The sequence below is a fragment of the Schistocerca serialis genome, chromosome 2 (assembly GCF_023864345.2).
Source record: "Schistocerca serialis cubense isolate TAMUIC-IGC-003099 chromosome 2, iqSchSeri2.2, whole genome shotgun sequence".
NCBI classification, from domain to species: Eukaryota; Metazoa; Arthropoda; class Insecta; order Orthoptera; family Acrididae; genus Schistocerca; species Schistocerca serialis.
Window position 1 is genome coordinate 127,062,267 of NC_064639.1, and position 21,439 is coordinate 127,083,705.

The 21,439-nt window shown below is 42.5% G+C and overlaps 1 protein-coding gene across 1 annotated transcript in view; it reads right to left on the reverse strand.

The window, feature by feature from the left end:
• Positions 1–11,793: 11,793 nt before the first annotated feature.
• LOC126456814 (dehydrogenase/reductase SDR family member 11-like) overlaps positions 11,794–21,439 on the reverse strand; it is a 125,207-nt gene continuing 115,561 nt past the window's right edge. Inside the window, exons 6-7 of the mRNA XM_050092607.1 lie at positions 20,988–21,143; positions 11,794–12,050 (exon numbers count right to left, since the gene is read on the reverse strand). Coding sequence (XP_049948564.1) covers positions 12,009–12,050; positions 20,988–21,143 — 198 coding nt within the window. The 3' untranslated portion in view covers positions 11,794–12,008. The remainder of the gene's footprint in view (positions 12,051–20,987; positions 21,144–21,439) is intronic.

A 21,439-nucleotide genomic window follows, 5' to 3' on the forward strand; every position in this document is an offset into this window, starting at 1 on the left:
AAGTACTAAGAAATGACGAGATACGTTTGAAGTTCTCTAACGCTATAGATGCAACAATAAGGAATAGTGCAGTAGGCAGTACAGTTGAAGAGGAATGGACATCTCTAAAAAGGGCCATCACGGAAGTTGGGAGGGAAAACATAGGTACAAAGAAGATAGCTGCGAAGAAACCATGGGTAACAGAAGAAATACTTCAGTTGATTGATGAAAGGAGGAAGTACAAACATGTTCCGGGAAAATCAGGAACACAGAAATACAAGTCGCTGAGGAATGAAATAAATAGGAAGCTAAGACGAAATGGCTGCAGGAAAAATGTGAAGACATCGAAAAAGATATGATTGTCGGAAGGACAGACTCAGCATACAGGAAAGTCAAAACAACCTTTGGTGACATTAAAAGCAACGGTGGTAACATTAAGAGTGCAACGGGAATTCCACTGTTAAATGCAGAGGAGAGAGCAGATAGGTGGAAAGAATACATTGAAAGCCTGTATGAGGGTGAAGATTTGTCTGATGTGATAGAAGAAGAAACAGGAGTCGATTTAGAAGAGATAGGGGATCCAGTATTAGAATCGGAATTTAAAAGAGATTTGGAGGACTTACGGTCAAATAAGGCAGAAGGGATAGATGAACATTCCATCAGAATTTCTAAAATCATTAGGGAAAGTGGCAACAAAACGACTATTCACGTTGGTGTGTAGAATATATGAATCTGGCTACATACCATCTGACTTTCGGAAAAGCATCATCCACACAATTCCGAAGACGGCAAGAGCCTACAAGTGCGAGAATTATCGCACAATCAGCTTAACAGCTCATGCATCGAAGCTGCTTACAAGAATGATATACAGAAGAATGGAAAAGAAAATTGAGAATGCGCTAGGATCAGTTTGGCTTTAGGAAAAGTAAAGGGACAAGAGAGGCAATTCTGACGTTACGGCTAATAATGGAAGCAAGGCTAAAGAAAAATCAAGACACTTTCATAGGATTTGTCGACCTGGAAAAAGCGTTCGACAATATAAAATGGTGCAAGCTGTTCGAGATTCTTAAAAAAGTAGGGGTAAGCTATAGGGAGAGACGGGTCATATACAATATGTACAACAACCAAGAGGGAATAATAAGAGTGGACGATCAAGAACGAAGTGCTCGTATTAAGAAGGGTGTAAGACAAGGCTGTAGCCTTTCGCCCCTACTCTTCAATCTGTACATCGAGGAAGCAATGATGGAAATAACAGAAATGTTCAGGAGTGGAATTAAAATACAAGGTGAAAGGATATCAATGATACGATTCGCTGATGACATTGCTATCCTGAGTGAAAGTGAAGAAGAATTAAATGATCTGCTGAACGGAATGAACAGTCTAATGAGTACACAGTATGGTTTGAGAGTAAATCGGAGAAAGACGAAGGTAATGAGAAGTAGTTGAAATGAGAACAGCGAGGAACTTAACATCAGGATTGATGATCACGAAGTCAATGAAGTTAAGGAATTCTGCTACCTAGGCAGTAAAATAACCAATGACGGACGGAGCAAGGAGGACATCAAAAGCAGACTCGCTATGGCAAAAAAGGCATTTCTGGCCAAGAGAAGTCTACTAATATTAAATACCGGCCTTAATTTGAGGAAGAAATTTCTGAGGATGTACGTCTTGAGTACAGCATTGTATGGTAGTGAAAGATGGACTGTGGGAAAACCGGAACAGAAGAGAATCGAAGCATTTGAGATGTGATGCTATAGACGAATGTTGAAAATTAGGTGGACTGATAAGGTAAGGAATGAGGAGGTTCTACGCAGAATCGGAGAGTAAAGGAATATGTGGAAAACACTGATAAGGAGAAGGGACAGGATGATAGGTCATCTGCTAAGAGATGAGGGAATGACTTCCATGGTACTAGAGGGAGCTGTAGAGGACAAAAACTGTAGAGGAAGACAGAGATTGGAATACGTCAAGCAAATAATTGAGGACGTAGGTTGCAAGTGCTACTCTGAGATGAAGAGGTTGTCACAGGAAAGGAATTCGTGGCAGGCCGCATCAAACCAGTGAGTAGACTGATGACCAAAAAGAAAAAGTGTATGGTTGCTCGGTATTTGACCGCTATAAGAGGCAATGACATGACAAACACTTAAAAAAATGGATCTGAGCACTATGGGACTTAACTTCTGAGGTCATCAGTCCCGTAGAACTTAGAACTACTTAAACCTAACTAACCTAAGGACATCACACACATCCATGCCCGAGGCAGGATTCGAACCTGCGACCGTAGCGGTCACGCAGTTCCAAACTGTAGCGCCTAGAACCGCACGGCCACCCCGGCCGGCGGTTTTCTTCCTGCTCCTCTTACCTGGCTTCGCCTCCCTGATGAATATACCGTTTTCGCAGCGGAGCTCCACGCGATCCTGAAGGTACTGGAGCAGACGAATCGTGTTCGGGGCGATCGATTCCTTCTCTGCTCCGATTGTCTTAGTGCCTTACAATCACTGCAGAATCTGTACCCATCTGAGGAGATGGTCCAGCTGATATATGGCTAACTGTACTTGCGCCAACGGCGGGGTAAAGAGGTATCCTTCTTTCTCCTGGGTGCCTGGTCATGTAGGGATATGGGGCAATGAACAGGCCGATCGGGCTGCCAAGGAGGCCTGTAGAGAGCAGGATGTGGTCCAGTGTCCTATTCCCTTGCAGTCTGTCATCTCTGCACTCCATAGGAAGTGCATAGAGTTGTGGGAGGAAGAATGGCTGGCGGTGACGGCCAATAAACTGCGGTTGGTGAAGTGAACAACTCGGCCGTGGAGTCCCTCCTGCCGGTTGCTCAGGCGACAAGAAGTGACCCTCACATACCTTCGGATCGGGCACTGTCCTCTCACACATAGCTTTTTATTACGGCGGGAGGATCCTCCGTTTTGTGATACTTGTGGTGTGCACATCTCTGTCCGGTACATTTTAATGAACTGCATTTTATACCGTGATGCAAGGACAGAAGCACAAATTGATAGGGATCTCCCCTGTGTTTTAGCTAATGATGAGACGTGTGTGTCTAGGGTTTCCAAGTTTTGTGATGTGTCTGGACTCTGGCCTAAACGTTTAGCCTGGAGGTTTTAGTGTATTGCAGAGTGGCTGACTCCTCCCTTTTTTCCTTGCGGTCAGCCAGCCACCTCCATCTTCTCCATTGTTTTACCTCCATCTACCACTTTCTTCCTGTGTCGTCCATGTTTTACTGCTGACGACATGCTTCGTCCCACGCTTGGGTGTGGGAAGGCACATATTTTCCAAAGCCTGTGTTTTATGTTCTGTTTTCTCTTACTGTTCTGAGTATTTTCTTGACACCCGTTTCACTGTGTTACTGAGCGGACGCTGAAGACCTTGCTGTCGTGCGCCCAACAAAACCTCTACTACTACTACTACTACTCCTGCTTCTCTCCGTCCCTTTAGTTTCCTCTCCGAATGGCTTGATACTTTCCTCGGACTGTCGGACTGTACGAACACTTTCACCTCTGAGTTATCAACCTACTGTTGGTTGTTCTTTTGTAATTGTTTAAATACAAAGGTCAAAGACATCTCTCGTCGTTCAGCTAACACAGAAGACCGATCCGATGGGGCGCGGTGTCCAGGGGACGCCAGCACAACCTAGAAGTAGCACATCGAGAGCCTGCTTACCGTCTCAGTGATGTGGCCGGCGATGACCCTCTAGTTAGTGCAACAACAGACTCTCTAAATGTTTAAATAAATAAAATCATTCCCGCTCCCACTGATACAACTACACATACACACATAGATAGGAGTACTTGTTTACACACTTTATCTACAATGAAGGGAAAAAATTGCGACACCAAAAAATAATTACTGCAGAGTAATGAAATTTCAGGAGTACATTTGTCTAGGTAACATATTCAAGTGCTTAACGTTAAAAGATTACAGGTTAATGTAAGCGCGAGATAAGCCAATGCCTACGTATAATACTGGTACATTTAGATCCCCTGCTATACCCGCAGGACAGGACAGATAGTTTAATTTGTGGAAAGAGGTCAAAATGAGTGTCTGTCAGTTGCACTCGAACATACTACTTTATTCATTTGACAAACATTACAAGAGTAAAGAAAACATTACAACAGAGCAAGCCAAACATTAATTTTAGAATTTAATTACCGGCTAAATGCGCCATTCAATCTCATGCCTCAAGGGCAAAACAACTTTAATTTGAAAACGGCTGAAGGCCAATCACTTAAGACTCAAAAACAAGAATTTTAAAAGGCAGAAGGCCTCATCTTAAAACATTTCTTCTAAATTAGGCTGAAGGCCCAAACAATCTCACACCTTAAGGGCAAAACAACTTTAATTTAAAGTCGCCTAGAAGCCATACAAAAACGAACAACAAGGACAAATAAGAAAAGGCAGCACATCAAACAGCGTTCAGAAGTTTCCAAGTTTCTAAGGGTCGTCCTGGAATTCAAACACTAACACTCGCTTAGGTGAGACAGGCAGTCAGCCCAACAATTCTCAATCCGACAGCAACCCAACCGACAGACAGTCAACGGACCCAGCGACAGGATAACTTCCACTCCACCCGACCAGCACACAACAGGGAGTTCAATGGAACAACGGAGAAGCTATCGGCTCCCACAACGAATTACACATTCAGCTGTTCAAACTACACGCCATGCTGGACAGCCACAACACGACGAGGAAAATACACTGCCTAAATTTACGACAACAGCCAGGGCAGGTAACCGGAACGTTATCGGCCACAAGGCAGAAGATTCCGCTGGTGCAGTTCATTCAAAAATAATCAATTCACAGGAGGGCGGCTAGAATTTCGCCAACTTGAACACACACTTTGTTGTTCGTGGGAATGTCCCAACAGCTCACAACGAAATTCAAATCTCACAATGTGAACAGTTGGGGCTGGATGGTAGATTAAGTAAAGACTAAACTTTCGTGTGTGGGATCGGTGAGTCACAGACCTCGTAGCAATGGGAACAGCCCCTCACACTCCGAGCACATGTGGACGTCGCCAGCGGGCCCGGCCAGACACGCGCCACAGAGACTTCCTCGCTGCTCCACGCCAACCGACCAACTGCCCACACACGGAAACTATAGGCACGAGGCCAAAGATAGTACAAGGCTGCGAATATCGATACACGGTGCTGCTGCCACTCACGGAGAGAGAGGATAATAGCACAATCGCGATAACCACAGGAGGCTAAACACAGAATGGCAACCAAGGTTTAATGCAAAGCATAAGACGTGCCAGCCATGGATCAACATTAATAACTGCTGTAACCAGCAGAATGTTGAATGCAGCATGCCAACGTGCATCCATTGCGTTGTGCAGGTACCGGGTCTCTGTTTATGGGATGGAGTTCCGTGTTTGTTGCAGTGGGTCAGTCAATACAGTGTGTGGATAACGCTGGAGTTGTCAGCCGATGATGTCCCATATGCGCTCGACTGGAGACAGAGCTGGTGGTCGATCGGGCCAAGGCAACATATTGACACTGTATAGCATGTTGGGTTACAACAACGGTGTGTGGGCGAGTGTTGTCCTGTTGGGAACACCTCCTGGACTGCTGTTAATGAATGGCAGCACAACAAGTCGAACCACCAGACTGACGTGCAAATTTGCAGTCAGGTTGCGTGGCATAACCAAGAGAGTGCGCCTGCAGTGATATAAAGTCGCACCCCAGACCATAACTCCAGGTGTAGGTCCAGGGCGTCTAGCATGTTGACAGGTTGTTTGCAGGTTCTCAACTGGCCTCCATCTATCTACACACGGCCATCACTGGCACCGAGGCGGAACCAGGTTTCAGCAGACACACTTCCCTTCTGCCCTCCAGTGAGCTCTCTCTTGACATCACTGAAGTCGTGATTGGCGGTAGTTTGAGGTCAGTGAACGCACGCTTCAGGGCGCCTGTCTCTGTGCTGTGCTTAAATCAACCGACTTACAACAGATCGTTGAATCACTGTGGTGTCAACTGCAGCTCAGGAGCTGCTGAAGATGCAGTGCAATGGGCCAGAGCCATATACGTACACGATTAAATGCTCTCTCGGTAGCGCGACGTGGCCATCTGGACTCCGGTCTTCTTGCGATTGTACGAGGGTGAGTCAAATGGAAACATTATTTTTTTTAAATATTATTTATTGTGCAGAAGTGGTACAAAGCTGCATCACTTTTCAACATAATCTGCCCCACGCTCAATGCAAGTCCTCCACCACTTACAATGTGCATAAATTACTTTAGAAAAAATTCTTTTGGTAGTCCGCGCAACCACTCATGCACCGCGTGGCGTATCTCTTCATCAGAACGGAACTTCTTCCTCCCATTGCGTCTTTAAGTGGTCCAGACATACGGAAATCACTTGCGGCAAGGTCTGGTGAGTACGGTGGATGAGGAAGACACTCAAAATGGAAGTGAACCCACGTTTCGTCCCCAGTAACGATTTTTGCAAGGAAGCCATCTCCTTCTCGGTCAAAGCGCCGAAGAAGTTCTTAACAAGCATCAACATGTCGTTCTGTCATTCAAGAGTCAGCTGCCGTGGCACCCATCTTGCAGACACTTTGTGAAATTGGAGCACATCATGCACAGTGTGGTGTGCTGACCCATGACTATTCTGTAAACATGCTGCAATGCCATTCAGTGTCACTCGGCGGTTTTCCTTCACTATGGCTTCAACTGCTGCAATGTTCTGTGGAGTCACAACTCGTTGTGCCTGACCTGGACGAGGAGCATCTTCCACTGAAGTCACACCATTTGCGAACTTCCTGCTCCAATCGTAGTCTTGCTGTTGTGACAAACATACATCACCGTATTGAACCTTCATTCGTCGATGAATTTCAATAGGTTTCACACCTTCATTACACAAAAACCGAATAACAGAACGCTGTTCTTCCCTGGTGCAAGTCGCAACTGTGGCGGCCATTTTTATACTGATACTGCGACGGTATGCGTACATCTGCACTATGTTGCCACCTACAGGCCATTCTGCACGCTGTTTGTAGCACACTTACCGACTTACAGGATAACGGCGCGAAATTTCGATTTGTTATTACAAATTTAAGGTTTTCATTTGACTCACCCTCGTACATTCCTGTGACCACCGCTATCAGCAATCATGTACAGTACGAACACGTCCAAATTCAGCGGGATGTTGATATTGGCGTCTTTGTTGCCTTAAAGGCAAGGGCCGAGTGTTGGGGAGGGGGAGGTGAAATGGTGGTGGTGGGGGCTGATCAGGGATTTTCTCTGCCTCGTGATGACTGGGTTCAAAATGGTTCAAATGGCTCTGAGCACTATGCGACTCAACTTCTGAGGTCATCAGTCGCCTAGAACTTAGAACTAATTAAACCTAACTAACATAAGGACATCACACACATCCATGCCCGAGGCAGGATTCGAACCTGCGACCGTAGCGGTCACGCGATTCCAGACTGAAGCGCCTTTAACCGCACGGCCACACCGGCCGGCGATGACTGGGTGTTGTGTGCTGTCCTTAGGTTAGTTAGGTTTAAGTAGTTCTAAGTTCTAGGGGACTGATGACCTCAGATGTTAACTCCCACAGTGCTCAGAGCCATTTGAACCATTTGGGGGCTGGTATTGCTTCATGACAATGGTCCAGCTCATTCTGCGTAGGACACACTCACGTTGCTGATTCTTTGGGCTGTCAAACGCTGTCTCACCCTTTCCATCCTCCTGACACGGCCCCCATTGAGTTCTTCCTCTTTCCTAGGCCTCAACCAAATCATTCATCGTTGATCAAATGTGTCACATAAGAGGCTGTATGTGGTGAAAGATTGACACATCCAGTTTCATTGTCGTGGCTTTATTTTCTCCAGGTTATAATTAAAACTTGATCACTGCCTGTAGCAGCTGCAGGAATGGAAAGTAGCTCGACAACATAAGTTTATTCCGGTATTTAAAGAAGCAGCAAGAGATGACGTGGTGATATTATGAAAAATGGGTGAATGAAATTAGAAATGAAGCAGCTGCATCATGGGTTGACATAACTGAACACAGTACTCCACGGGGAGAACAGCAGTAGCCTATAACCACAAGCGGATGGCAGGTGCCTGTTTAATAATGATCATGACTAACACAGGTTGCATCGACAATGAGCTTTCAACAGCTAATAGTGCAGATTTTGTTGAAAGTTCTCTCAAAATCATTTCATACGCACTTTTCGATTAAGTCGAAACAACCGTTGGTGATATTAAAAACAAAGGTGTCATATTGAGTGTACAAAAGGAATTACACTGTTAAACACAGAGGGGAGAGTCGGTAGGTGGAATGTGTACACTACGGCGACTTGATATTGCAGGATTAAATAATGTATACCGTTCCATATGTATGTAGGCTGATTGTTTTGCCCATACCGTCTTCCAGTGTATGTCTTGGTTGTGTAATGGCATGGAGTTTTCTTCCGAATGTTTCCGGTTATTGTCTTTGCAGCTTTCATTACGACTCTTCTCCAGTACATACTTGCGGTTTGCGTGGCTTGAGATATAGTTGCTGGGATCCGTCTGTCATCTATGTTTCTTGTTGTGTTGGCAGAAGAGCCAACACCGTGATACTAGAGGATGCCGAAATGCACGCGTTTTAGCTCACGCAGGCTGGCGTGAGGAGGGAAGAACTATACTGACGTGAGGTCTGGAACACGACAAGGAATTAGAATTCAGAAATCGGACGTAATTACTTTGATACTTAACTTTAATCCATTATTGATGAACGTCGCTCTTGACGGTACATGATTCACAATATTATCTGTTCAGAATACATTCTGGACGTAACTGAATATGGCGCCTTGCTAGGTCGTAGCAAATCACGTAGCTGAAGGCTATGCTAAACTGTCGTCTCTGCAAATGAGAGCGTATGTAGACAGTGAACCATCGCTAGCAAAGTCGGCTGTACCACTGGGGCGAGTGCTAGGAAGTCTCTCTAGACCTGCCGTGTGGCGGCGCTCGGTCTGCAATCACTGATAGTGGCGACACGCGGGTCCGACGTATACTAACGGACCGCGGCCGATTTAAAGGCTACAACCTAGCAAGTGTCGTGTCTGGCGGTGACACCACATTTCTGCTGCGATACTCACATGCAGTCTTAAGTATTCTTGGTTAATAGTAAGGTAAATGGGAAACTTCTTAGGATTTTTGGCAGGTTTCCGTATAAAATCGTTATTAATTTTTGTATATACATTTTCACGCAGAAAGCAACTCTTTCTTTACATTTGCTTGCTGTGGTTTTTATAACAGTCCATTTAATTTTTAACTTATTATTTAAATCATCAGTAGAATGATTCAGTTCTTTCTCCAGCCAGTAATTTTTTGTATCTCATTAGATTAAAATATCGACTTTTTAAGCAAAAATCCGTTTTGAACTAAAATTGAATATTGAATATTAGATAAGGTTACTTCATGTGTAAATTGTTCTCTGACTGAAAAGGATATAGTAAATATAGGGGACACAGATGAAACAATCAACTGGTACCAAAATCTAAAATACAAGAAGAATTCAAAATAAAATTTTCAACGCTTCTGCAACTTGTAATACATAAGTTAATCGATAGGTTTTAGTAAGCTGCATGGGGGCTTAATTATTTATGATTGAAAATATTTTTAGTTTTTAGTAGCTGTGTGTCCGATTACGCAAGTCTCGTAATCGGTTGGCCCTGACTAGTATTTGTACGCAATCTGTATGCATAGAACAACAACAAACAATGAAATAAAATTTTCATTAACACAATTAATTAATTAAGTCCCCAGCAACTATAAAACCTACAAAACCAAAGCACAAATGTAATTGTTCTGTGTGTGGGAGTGTGACTCAACGTACACATCTGGTACGGTTCTTCTTCAACAAGACAAGAAATTTCAAATACCATTTATACTGACGTGATAAAAGAAAATTACAAATACTATAATTGCGTAAGGAAAGCAGAATTAAACTCTAATACAAGAACACACGCCAGATGCTTTGTTGACTGAACCTGTAATGACGCATTATTTAGGACACTGAAATAAAAAGAAACGGAGTTAGTTACCTCATTTATATTGATGAAAATCACTCTAATCCTTACAATATATCTCTACACCGATTCTCTACTACCACATCTCAACAAGACTCTTCAGTATCACATCTCAGCAAGCACTGCCTACTAGCACATCTCAACAAACACTCTCTGCTACGAGTTCTTAACAAGTACTGACTTCTACGAGTTCTCTCCAAGCACTGTGGAGGCGGCAGAATAATACTCTTTGGCGCAATCTCTGGCGCAGTGGCTCAGTGTAGCCACCTTTCAAAGCACGATACCAGATTGCAGAAAATTAATGTTTACGTGGTATCAAAAGATACATGAAGGTCTTAGGAAATAAATCACGATCCTTTGTGTACAAGGAAACGGAAAAAAATAGAATGAACACCGGCAGGTAATGAAGCCAAAAACACTATCAAATTTAGAAATAAAACAGTTTCTTTATCACTTACTTGTTTATAAGCCATTTTGCTTTGTTATGGTGGAGACTTGTTTATTTGCATAGCTCGTGTTGGTGAAGAATTCAGAGGTCTTTTCACACTAGCAGAACAAGGGCTTTGTAGCTTGTGTTGCGTTATTTGAGGTTCGATAGTGTCGTGGAAAACCTGCGTTCTGCTGTCTAACGTATGTCCTCTCCAATGTACATTGTATTTACAGTGTGTAAATATAATGTACAATGGAGACAACATAATCAGGTAGCAATATGGAAACTTGTTACGACTCTACCGCCCCTCGAAAAACGCAACATGAACTACATTGCCCTTGGACTGCTAATGTGAAAAGAGGCCTGTACTCCTCACGAACACAACCTATGTAAATAAACAATTCTCCACATGAAAATTATGGTGTGTACCATCGAAACATAAACAAATCAACAACGCAGGAACTGTCTGACTTGCATTTATCAACAGTCGCATTCTTCATAATGCTGTCACTTATTGACGAAATATTCAACTGCCAATTTAGTCCCGCAACTTCAGTCAAAAGGATAAATGAGATACTGAAAGACACAGAAAAGTAAGGGGACCGTAACAGGTAATACGTGCATACTGCGGGCAGTGAATAAGAACACGAAGAAGGCATATTGCGGGCATTAAGAGTTATCATGTAATTCGGCAACTGTTTTCAGCTTCCCTGGAACTGAAGAAGTCGGAATTGGCTAGGGGTAACCCCAGCAACCGTAATTCGGAGCCCAATCACAGGTACTGCTTGTACTGTGAATGCATAATAAACAGGTCGTTCGAGAAATTTAATGTGTCATAACATCATTTGTGTCACATTAGCTGTATGATTCACTGTGGCAATCCTCTTTAGCATTCAGCGATCCGAATGTCGACCGACTGGTTTCCATTCATAATTGCTCTTCGATGAGTTGTGTATGCTGTCACCGCCATTAATTCAGTTCTTCCTAATGGGTTTAACACACCAGTCGTGTCTGGCATATTTACTCCTAATCATGTCGCGTCGATACCTTGCTCCATTTGAGTGTCAGGGAGCTGTTTATTTTGCTACACTCATTTCCGGCTAGCCACACTGAAGGGCATGTACACACACTTTACTCTACGCAGACTAAGAACGGTTGCAGCGCTACAACAAATTTACATCTTTGATTTTCACAGCTACTACCACTGATGAAATATATGTGAATGTTTTGTAGTGGTACAGAAAGTACCCTCCACCACACCATAAGGCTGTTCGTGCAGCATAAAGGTTGATAAAGCGCAATGGTGTTGAACTCATGTGGATCCTTAGCAGTGCACACGAATTATTCACGCAGGTGTTCAATTTAAAGTCAGGCTTCAATTTTATTGTTTAATACCATCCTCAGTATGCGAAATAAAACAATCAAAATTTAGTACAATTACGATTTCACATGCAAATTATTTTCCTGGAAGAATTACACTTTCACTGTCAAAACATGGACAGTATCATACACTACCATTCTGGCATATTCTGGCATTCACAACAGGCATATTTGATAACGTCGAACATCTTTTACATCTTAGTACCTGTTGGAATTATGATCATTTCGTACACCTGAAACAAGAAATGAAACAAGATTAAAAACAAGCTAACAGAATGCAACTGCACTTACTTCTGCCTTTTACAGTAGAATCATATCACTGAATTTAAGAAAACAAAGTTTGATATTATTGAACGCAATGTTCATTTTCTCCTAATTTACTCAACTACTATTTACTTCACCACCTACCAACACAATTTTCAAGTGCAGCTTTATAGCTGCATTATTACGGAATAATCGCATAACTCCCTCGCAATGTCGCCTAATGAACAAAATACGAGCGTATGGAATATCACACCAGCTGGATGATTGGACTGAAGAGTTTCTAGCAAACAGAGCTCAGTATGTCATTCTCGACGGGAAGAAACATTCAGACGTAAAAGGAACTTTGGGCGTACCACAAGGGTGCCTTATCGGACCATTACTTTTCACACTATGTACAGACGATCTGGTGGATAACTTCGGAAGTTCCATGAGGCTTTTCGTAGATGATACTGTTGTACATAGATAAGTCGCAACGCTAGAAAATAGTAGGGAGATGCAGGAAAATCTCTTCGTAATTATAGATTTGTTTGTCCTCCCCACGAGGCACTAGAAATTTGTTCTCCTGCATGCATGTCTTCAAGGCATCCGTCAAAAAAAAATTATATTAGGCTATTGTAAATTTCCTCGATTTTGATGAAGTAATGACGACATTCCTATATTTTTCTGATTCAAATGGCTCTGAGCACAATGGGACTTAACATCTGTGGTCATCAGTCCCCTGGAACTTAGCACTACTTAAACCTAACTAACCTAAGGACATCACACACATCCATGCCCGAGGCAGGATTCGAACCTGCGACCGCAGCGGTCACGCGGTTCCAGACTGAAGCGCCTAGAACCGCACGGCCACACTGGCCGGCTATATTTTTCTGCGTACTCAACCACCGTCCCTTGACTCCTCGGTCCAAGAGGAGCCTACTCCTTGTAGGCATACGAATCTGCCGTAGGTAGCGCTGTCCCAAATGTGCGATGGGCCGATTTTACTCACGCCGGGAAGTTATTGTCAGGGTGCCGCTGCTGAGAGCTACTCGAAGGACAAAATGAAACTAAAGATCTACGAAGTCCTGTACGCTTTAATTAAAATAGTTACTTGGAAATTGAGGCTTGTAAGCAAAACACGGGCGAAGCGCCAAAAAAGGAAATTTTGGTTTACTGGTAAAATTCCGCTGTAAATGCCAAGTCCAATAGTATATATTCCGACACAAGCGCCTAAAAAGCGGAGAACAATGTTTACAGTTGATTAAAGACCGCTCTTGTGTCTACAACCAACATCGATGTTCAAATTCTCTGTTAGTGCATTGTGAACTGCTCACAATTGAAGCACCTCTGTGCTTTGTTTGCCACAGAAGAGCATTGCTGATCTAATTATCACCTATATATAATACATAATATTGCAAGTTGGAAAGCAAAATTACATCAAAACGGAGGAAGAGAGGTGATTGTAGAGATCAATGTGAAAGGAAGAAACTAAGTAGTGAAGGAAACTCGAAAAGACAAGAGTGTGGTTCCATCTAAAGAGGCTTCCTAGCACCATGTAGATCTTGACTTCCATTTTAACTTTTATTATAAGGTTTGAAATGAATGTAAGTAATGTTAAATTATTCTAATGCGTTTAATTTATTACTGAAACGAATTTCACACTTCCAAAAACCATCGTTCTAATTACGAGGTAACAGTTGAGGTCTTCCACGAAATCATTTTCTTACCGAACAGAAAAGGATTACTTTACGGAAATAGACGACAAGTTTTTTGTGGAAGGACGTTGTTTTATGTCTTGCAATCGTGATTTTGCTCACCTTGAGTAAAGAAAGAGGATAACTGTGTGCGAAGTTCCGAAAGATTTAGTTAGCTTCATCACTGAATCTACACGAACGACACTATTCACAGTGACTCTTACGAGAGAAAGACATTCTTACGACTTTAAGTTAGGTGTTGAAAAAAATACGAATTTCACGAATGTGCGTATTTCAAAAGCACAGTGAATCAGACTGACTGCATAACGGCTAGGTGTACTGCAGTTTCGGTCGACTCTCAATTACAATTGAAGAGTTCAATAAGCATTACATCGCGAAGAGGAATGCGAACCTTCTGATGTCGAACAGGTGCAGCTGGAAACACTACACTGTTAACCTAGGACGTCTGAAGGAAAGAGAAAGGATTTGGCTAAAATGATTCCATTTGTGAAAGAGGAGAGTAAGCGGCTTTGCGAGAACCTTGTGAAATAAGTGAAAGTGGGTATGATCACACTTTTATCGTCATTTATGTTAAAGCCATTGCATGCAGAACGTTTCATTTTCTTCAGATTTCGCATCATTTTGTTCTGACGCCTGCTGACGTAGAATAAAAACACATATTTGACAATAAACCTGAATAGTTTTTGTGTTTGTGTCTCCATCCCCAATTTTACACAGTTTTTGTTTGTCTGCTGCACACATTTTGTTGATTATCTCTTGCCCAGTGTTTACTTACGTCCCACAATTTATTTACAAACCCGAATTTTCTTTTGTATCTCTTTTTCCTTCATTTTACGAAAAAATTCAATTCGTATTCAATTCATGGAACATTACTTCGGTTTATTTGCAACGTAAATAACGTAAAAATTGAAAATAAAGAAAGGAGCAAAATTTTGAGCCGAGATGCTCTTACCCACGGCCTTTGGATTACCGTTCTGTACTCTTCCCGCTGCATCAATCACTGCCTCGAAACTGTGCCAACACAAATGGCTCATGTCTCGTCCAGAACTGCGTAAAATATGCTATTTTCTTCTAAACGCCTGGCCGTATGGAGCTCCCACTTCCGTTCGTTTCTCGCCAAACCCTGCATGTTCCGTAAATATGGACGTAAAGGGCGGTGACGAGTAAGCGTGGTTCCCATGTGTGAGTCCCTTTTTGTTTCTGCTTAAAAAGAATCAAAGAGCAAATTTAGTTTTGGCTGGAATAAAACCGCACTTTACCTGTATGAAACTTCATTATTCATTTTTCTCTTAACAAAAGACTTAACAAATTGTACAGAAATTAACAAAAGCAATAGTTACGATGTTACTTCTGAGTTCGCAAGAGGTTTTGACTGTTCACAGAAATAAAATTAAGTGATTTTCGTCTTCTTAAGGATCTCACGCACATTGAATACTATGCTGGATGTAGAGATAAGCACCATATGACATTTTATCTTTTCATTCGAGGTGTCTTTTCATTCTAACACTGTCTACATGTTAACCGCAAGTTTCTAGGAGTTTGTACGATTTTACTTGCGTTTGATATCCCTCCTTCCCCATCAGTTTGCAGAAATTTTACCAAAATTGCAAAGACAGAATAAAAGCTGGATTTGAAATTCTCCCCTGCATGTGCTGGTCAAAAAATTCTTTTCTTAGAGCTCGAGGTAGATCTCGACATGTCACTGCATCGTCTCCTTTTCCGAAATACATAACTTGGCTATTTATTCACGCGGCGATCAGTATTGAGCAAAATATAACGATAGTCCACCAATTAACGATTCGAGAGAAACCATACGATGAACTGCGCTTACCTAGAGCGCTTACAGTAGAATGTGATTCTAAAAGTTTTAATCTCTCCGTCACAAAACTGAAGATAACTTATTGCTTCAGGATGTATCCCACTAAACAACCCTTCGTTTAGTCAAGTTGCGCCATAAGCTACTTATCTCCCCGATTTATTTCAGTACCACCTCATTAGTTATCCGAACTACCCATCTACAGCTTTCTCTTCTAGTACATTACAAAATCTTGTCTTTTTGCTTGAAAGGTGCTCTGAGCACTATGGGACTTAACTTCTGAGGTCATCAGTCCCCTAGAACTTAGAACTACTTAAACCTAACTAAGGACATCACACACTTCTATGCCCAAAGCAGGATTCGAACCTGCGACCGTAGCGGTCGCGCGGTTCCAGACTGTAGCGCCTAGAACTGCTCGTCCACCCTGGCCGGTAGGTTTGTAGTCCACGTTTCACTTCCGTACAGTGCTGCACTCAAGGCAAATATTTTCAGAAAAAGCTCCCCATCACTTAAACTTATATTCGATGTTAAGAAACTTCTTGTTTTCAGAAATACTATTCTTCCTGTCTGCGTTTTGTACCATCTCTGCTTCGACCATCGTCAGTTATGAAGCCTCAAAAATAACCAAACTCATCTTCTATGTTTAGTGTCTCATTTCCTCATATAATTCCTCCAGATCGCCTGATTTAATTCTAGTACATATAATTACCCTTGTTTCACTTTCGTTCATATTCATCTATTACTTCTGAGATACTCTCCGTTCCCTTCAACTGCTGCCCGAAGTTATTTGGCGTGCCTGACAGACTTGCAAAGTCTTATGCCAAACTCTAAGTTTTAATTTCTTCTCTCTTTCGAGACTTCTCATTTTTTTTTTTTTTTCACAGTATGGTCCGTTGTCAGTAGGCTGTTCAGGTTTTTATGTTGGTAACGCCACGTAGTGCTCTGTATGACAATCACTGGCTGCGCTGTGTGCAGACTGTGGATGGTTGGACTCATTGTTGGAATATCCGCTAGTGTAGTGTTGGGTAGTTGGATGTGAACAGCGCGTAGCGTTGGGCAGTTGGAGGTGAACCGCCAGCAGTGGTGGATGTGGGGAGAGAGATGCCAGAGTTTTGAGAGGTTACTATGAGCAGACGATCTGGACTTGTGTTCGTCAGAAAAAGGAAATTTGTAAGACTGGATGTCAAGAACTGATATATATATGATGACTTTTGAACAATATTAAGGTAAATACATTGTTTGTTCTGTAGCAAAATCTTTCATTTGCTAACTATGCTTATCAGTAGTTAGTGTCTTCAGTAGTTAGAATCTTTTATTTAGCTGCCAGTATTGGCGCTGGCTGTATTGCAGTAGTTGAGCAACAAAGATTTTTGTGAGGTAAGTGATTCATGAAAGGTTTAAGTTATTGTTAGTCATGGCTATTCTTTTGTAGGTATTATTGAAAGTCAGATTGCGTTGTGCAAAAATATTGCGTGTTAGTTTAGAAATGATCAGAAGAAGTAAAGAGAGAACTGTCTGAGTACGTTCAGTTTTACTCAGTTGTTTCATTATCAAATAACGTAAGAGTTTTTCCAGGACTGTCATTCTTTACACACAAAGGGGAAGTTTCACCATGTACAGATAGGCTACACCCCTTCTTATCTCTGTTCTCTAACGCTACGAGTCACTTTCAATAAGTAACGCACCACATTTTTTTAGTCGGTTTCGGTTGGAAAGAGCGGAATTTTCCGTGCGTCGCTGTGGAATATTCCCGCTTCAGCCACTACGGCTTCATGACAGTACGATAGGTGGTAGCGCTAAACGTAGCCTTCGAAATGCCGTCTGTGACGGAGGTGGGTCCCAAACATTTAGTTGTGATCGAGTTTCTTTATCTGGAAAACCAGAGCATCGCAGATAGTCACAGGCGCTTGCAGAATGTCTACTGCGATCTAGATGTGAACAACAGCACGAGTAAACCTGTCTGATCTCACGTGTGCCTGCCGTCCGCACACAGTTGTGCCTCCTGCAGCGTTGGAGCGTGCGGATATTATCTTTAGAGGTGATCAACGGATCGCAATCAACCACCTCGCTGCCCAACTGGACGTCTGTGTTGGTAGTGCTGACACATGCGCCCATTAGCTGGATTACTCAAAGGTGTGTGCCAGCTTGGTTCCTTACCGTCTCACGGATCAAAAAATTGATTTTTTTAAACAGCATTTTTGGATCCATAAAAGTGTTTAAAATCCACCCCTGAAACGGTTTTTCCCAATACCGAACGGAAAAGTTCGTTATTCGCGGCTGAACAAAAAAATGCACCTGCCTGAAATCGGTCTTTTTCACGCACCAGTTTTTTTTTTTCTTTTGGAAGACGAGTTATTGTACCGGTGCTTGGGAGGAAACACACAAAATGCAAATGAAAGTTTGAACGCGGGTATTTGGAAGTTAGCCCCCAAGAATTTGCATTCCGGTGCGAAGACTGTGGAGACTGCGACATTCCTGGCAGCTTCAACGAGGGGTATTCAGCAATTCTAAAGACCGTGACAACGATGGACGTCACCCTGGGACTCTATTCGCCGCAGTTCGCCAAGCATTCGGACGACCACCGGATCCAAGCGGCCGGAAACCGGTTGTCACCGGCCGTACGAGCGGCTCTGGAGAAGCGCAGGATGGCCCACATCGAGCAGAACGCCCTCTGTGAGGAAGAGGAAGGACTTGTTTATGGACCCGGAATAGCAGATTGAACGTAAGTTGTATAACTAGGCTGTTTAGGTTTTTATGTTGGTAACACCACGTAGCGCTCTGTATGAAAATCACAGACTGTGCTGTGTGCAGTCTGTGGCTGCTTGGACTCATTGTTGGAATATTCGCTAGTGTAGTCTTGGGTAGTTGGATGTGAACAACGCGTAGCGTTGCGCAGTTTGAGGTGAGCCGCCAGCAGTGGTGGATGTGGGGACAGAGATGCCAGAGTTTTGAGAGCGGACGATATGGACGTGTGTCCGTCAGAAAAAGGAAATTTGTAAGACTGGATATCATGAACTGTTATATATATCATGACTTTTGAACATTATTAAGGTAAATACATTGTCTGTTCTCTATCAAAATCTTTCATTTCCCAGCTATGCCTATCGGTAGTTAGAATCTTTTATTTAGCTGGCAGTATTGGCGCTCGCTGTATTGCAGTAGTTCAAGTAACGAAGATTTTTGTGATGTGAGTGCTTCATCAAAGGTATAGGTTATTGTTAGTCAGGGCCATTCTTTTGTAGGGATTATTGAAAGTCAGACTGCGTTGCGCTAAAAATATTGAGTGTCAGTTTATTGATGATCAGAATAAGTAAAGAGAGAATGTCTGAGTACGTTCAGTTTTACTCAGCTGCCTCTGTATCAAATAACGTAGAAGTTGACCAGCACAGTAATTTATGATTTTTCTAAAGGGACGTTTCAGTTGCATAATATTGCATTTATATGTAGTGAAAACTTCAAACGCATTTTTCTCGAAATGACTTTTTTTTATTGGCGGTATGGTAACTTCCAATCTACTGAACCGATTGGCTTGATTCTTTGTTTCCGACGAAGCTAACTAAGTTGTCTAGGAGTTGTCCAACTTTTATTCCGACCCAAAAACTACAAATATTTTTACTTGCCCGACGAAATCGATAATTCAATGAAAAAAAACCTTATTTTTTCAAGTGGACGCCATTTTGTTTGCTATGGTCCAAATAACTTAAGCGAGGTACAACTCCTGAAGAATAATATTTACTTCGCTAACGTCAACTCAATTTTGATTTCAGATGAGCCGGCTGACCTGTAACATACTGCACGTGAAGGTCTACATCGACATTTTGTTTCGTTCCGACGGCACATCCGCCTTTGCTCTTCGACATTTCCGGGCAAAAAATTCCAGTTTGTAGAGGAAATATCAATAAACATTTTGACCAAATTTGACATTGATATCTATAAGACATCCCGAGAAAAGAAAACCTCAAAAAACATGCTTTTTACGGGCCAAAGATAGTAAACCTACCCTTAAGAGCAACGAAGGACCATCTGCTCTTTTGTCTATCATCGTCAGAGGCAATGAAACGTGGATTCATCAGTTTCAACCAGAAACAAAACGCCAGTCCATGGAGTGGCGCTACACCACCTCTCCTCCGAGGAAAATATTCAAAGCCGCTCCCTCAGCCATGGAGAAGGCCTTCTGGGACTCCTTCATGGTGCAACAATCAACTCTGGAGTGTTCTGTGCACCATGTGTTCGTCGCCACAAAAATGAAAACGAACTTCTCCTTCTCTGTGACAACACAAGGCCTCACATGACTCTGCGTACCCGAGAGTGGGTCACAAAACTTCACTGGACTGTTCTTCTTCATCCACCCTGCACCCTCGCCGCTTTCGACTTCCAGCTGCTTGGCCCAATCAGGGATGTACTCCGCAAGAAGCAGTACGTGGATGATGAGGAGGTTATTGGTGTAGTATTACGCTGGATCCGACATCGAGCAGTATAGTGGTACCGTGCGGGCATTCAGGCCCTCCCAACAAGGTGGCGTAAAGCCGTCGCTGTGAACGGAGGTTATGTTGAAAATGACAGTTTTGTAACCAAAGGATGGGAAATAATATGATGTATTGGAATCTTGAATAAAACCAACTGCTTTCATACAAAAACATGTATTGCGTTACTTGTTGAACTCCCTCGTAATTTCCTTTCTTGTCCCTCGACTCGTATAGCTGCAGTCTGGTTTGTGTACAAGTAGTAGATAACCTTCCGCGCCCTGTATTTTATCCTTGAAATATTCAGAATTTCAAAGAATGCATTCTAGTCAACATTGCTAACATTTTCTCTAAATCTACAAATGCTATAAACGTAGGCTTACCTTTGTCCAACCTATCTTTTAAGATAAGCCATTCGATCAGCGTTGTTCCGCATGTTCCTACATTTCTTTGCAACCCAAACTGATCTTCCCTAAGCCTGGCTTCTGCCAATTTTTTTCTTTCTTCTGGAAATAATTCGCGTTGGCATTTTGTAACCACGACACAGAGTCGGTAATATCCCCACCTGTCAGCACCTACAATTGGAATTTTTATGTTCTTCTTTAAGCCTGCTTCATATGTCTTGAGGATGGAACAGTTTTGTTATGGCTCAGTAGGTCGCCTATTCCAAGGTCTTGTTTCGACTTAGGTCTGCCAGTGCTCCTTCAAGTCTTCTCGCGGTATCGCATCCCGCATCCCATTTCCATCTACTTTTTCCTCCCTGTCTATAATATGGCCTTCTTTTTCGAGTCCATTGCCCATTTTTCCCATTTTGAGTATCCATTTGTTATGTTAAATTATGCTAATTCCATATATTCAAGACAAGCAACTTTTAACTTGTCAGCTGCGACCAGATTCATATAAACGACTCACTTTATGTATTGTAATACGTACCTGAATACGAGGATGCTGGGATAACATGTATATGGCGCCCTCTGCTATATCTTCTGGCTCCAAGATGGCCAAATCACTCGCTTCCCTCACTTCTTTTGGTACATCTTGGCTGATTCTAATAATTCCTTCAGTTTTCACTAAACCAGGAGATATTTCCTGCAACACAGTGTACAGCAAAAGCATTATCACATCTAGGAAGACATTTTCTAATACACAGAGGATTAATAATAGTTGAAACAGGTGGCATGTTTCGAAACGTTGTTTTCCAGTAAATTGTTGTGACGAACATATACACAACGACCCAGGTACAAAAATATTACATCTAAAGCACTTGTCTGAAGTTCAAAACGGACATGAAAAATATTCTGAAATGCTTGTCTGCTACAGTTAATTGTATAATAAGTGCGTGCTGTCTGTATTCAGACACTTCGTATATCCTCCAACAAATACAT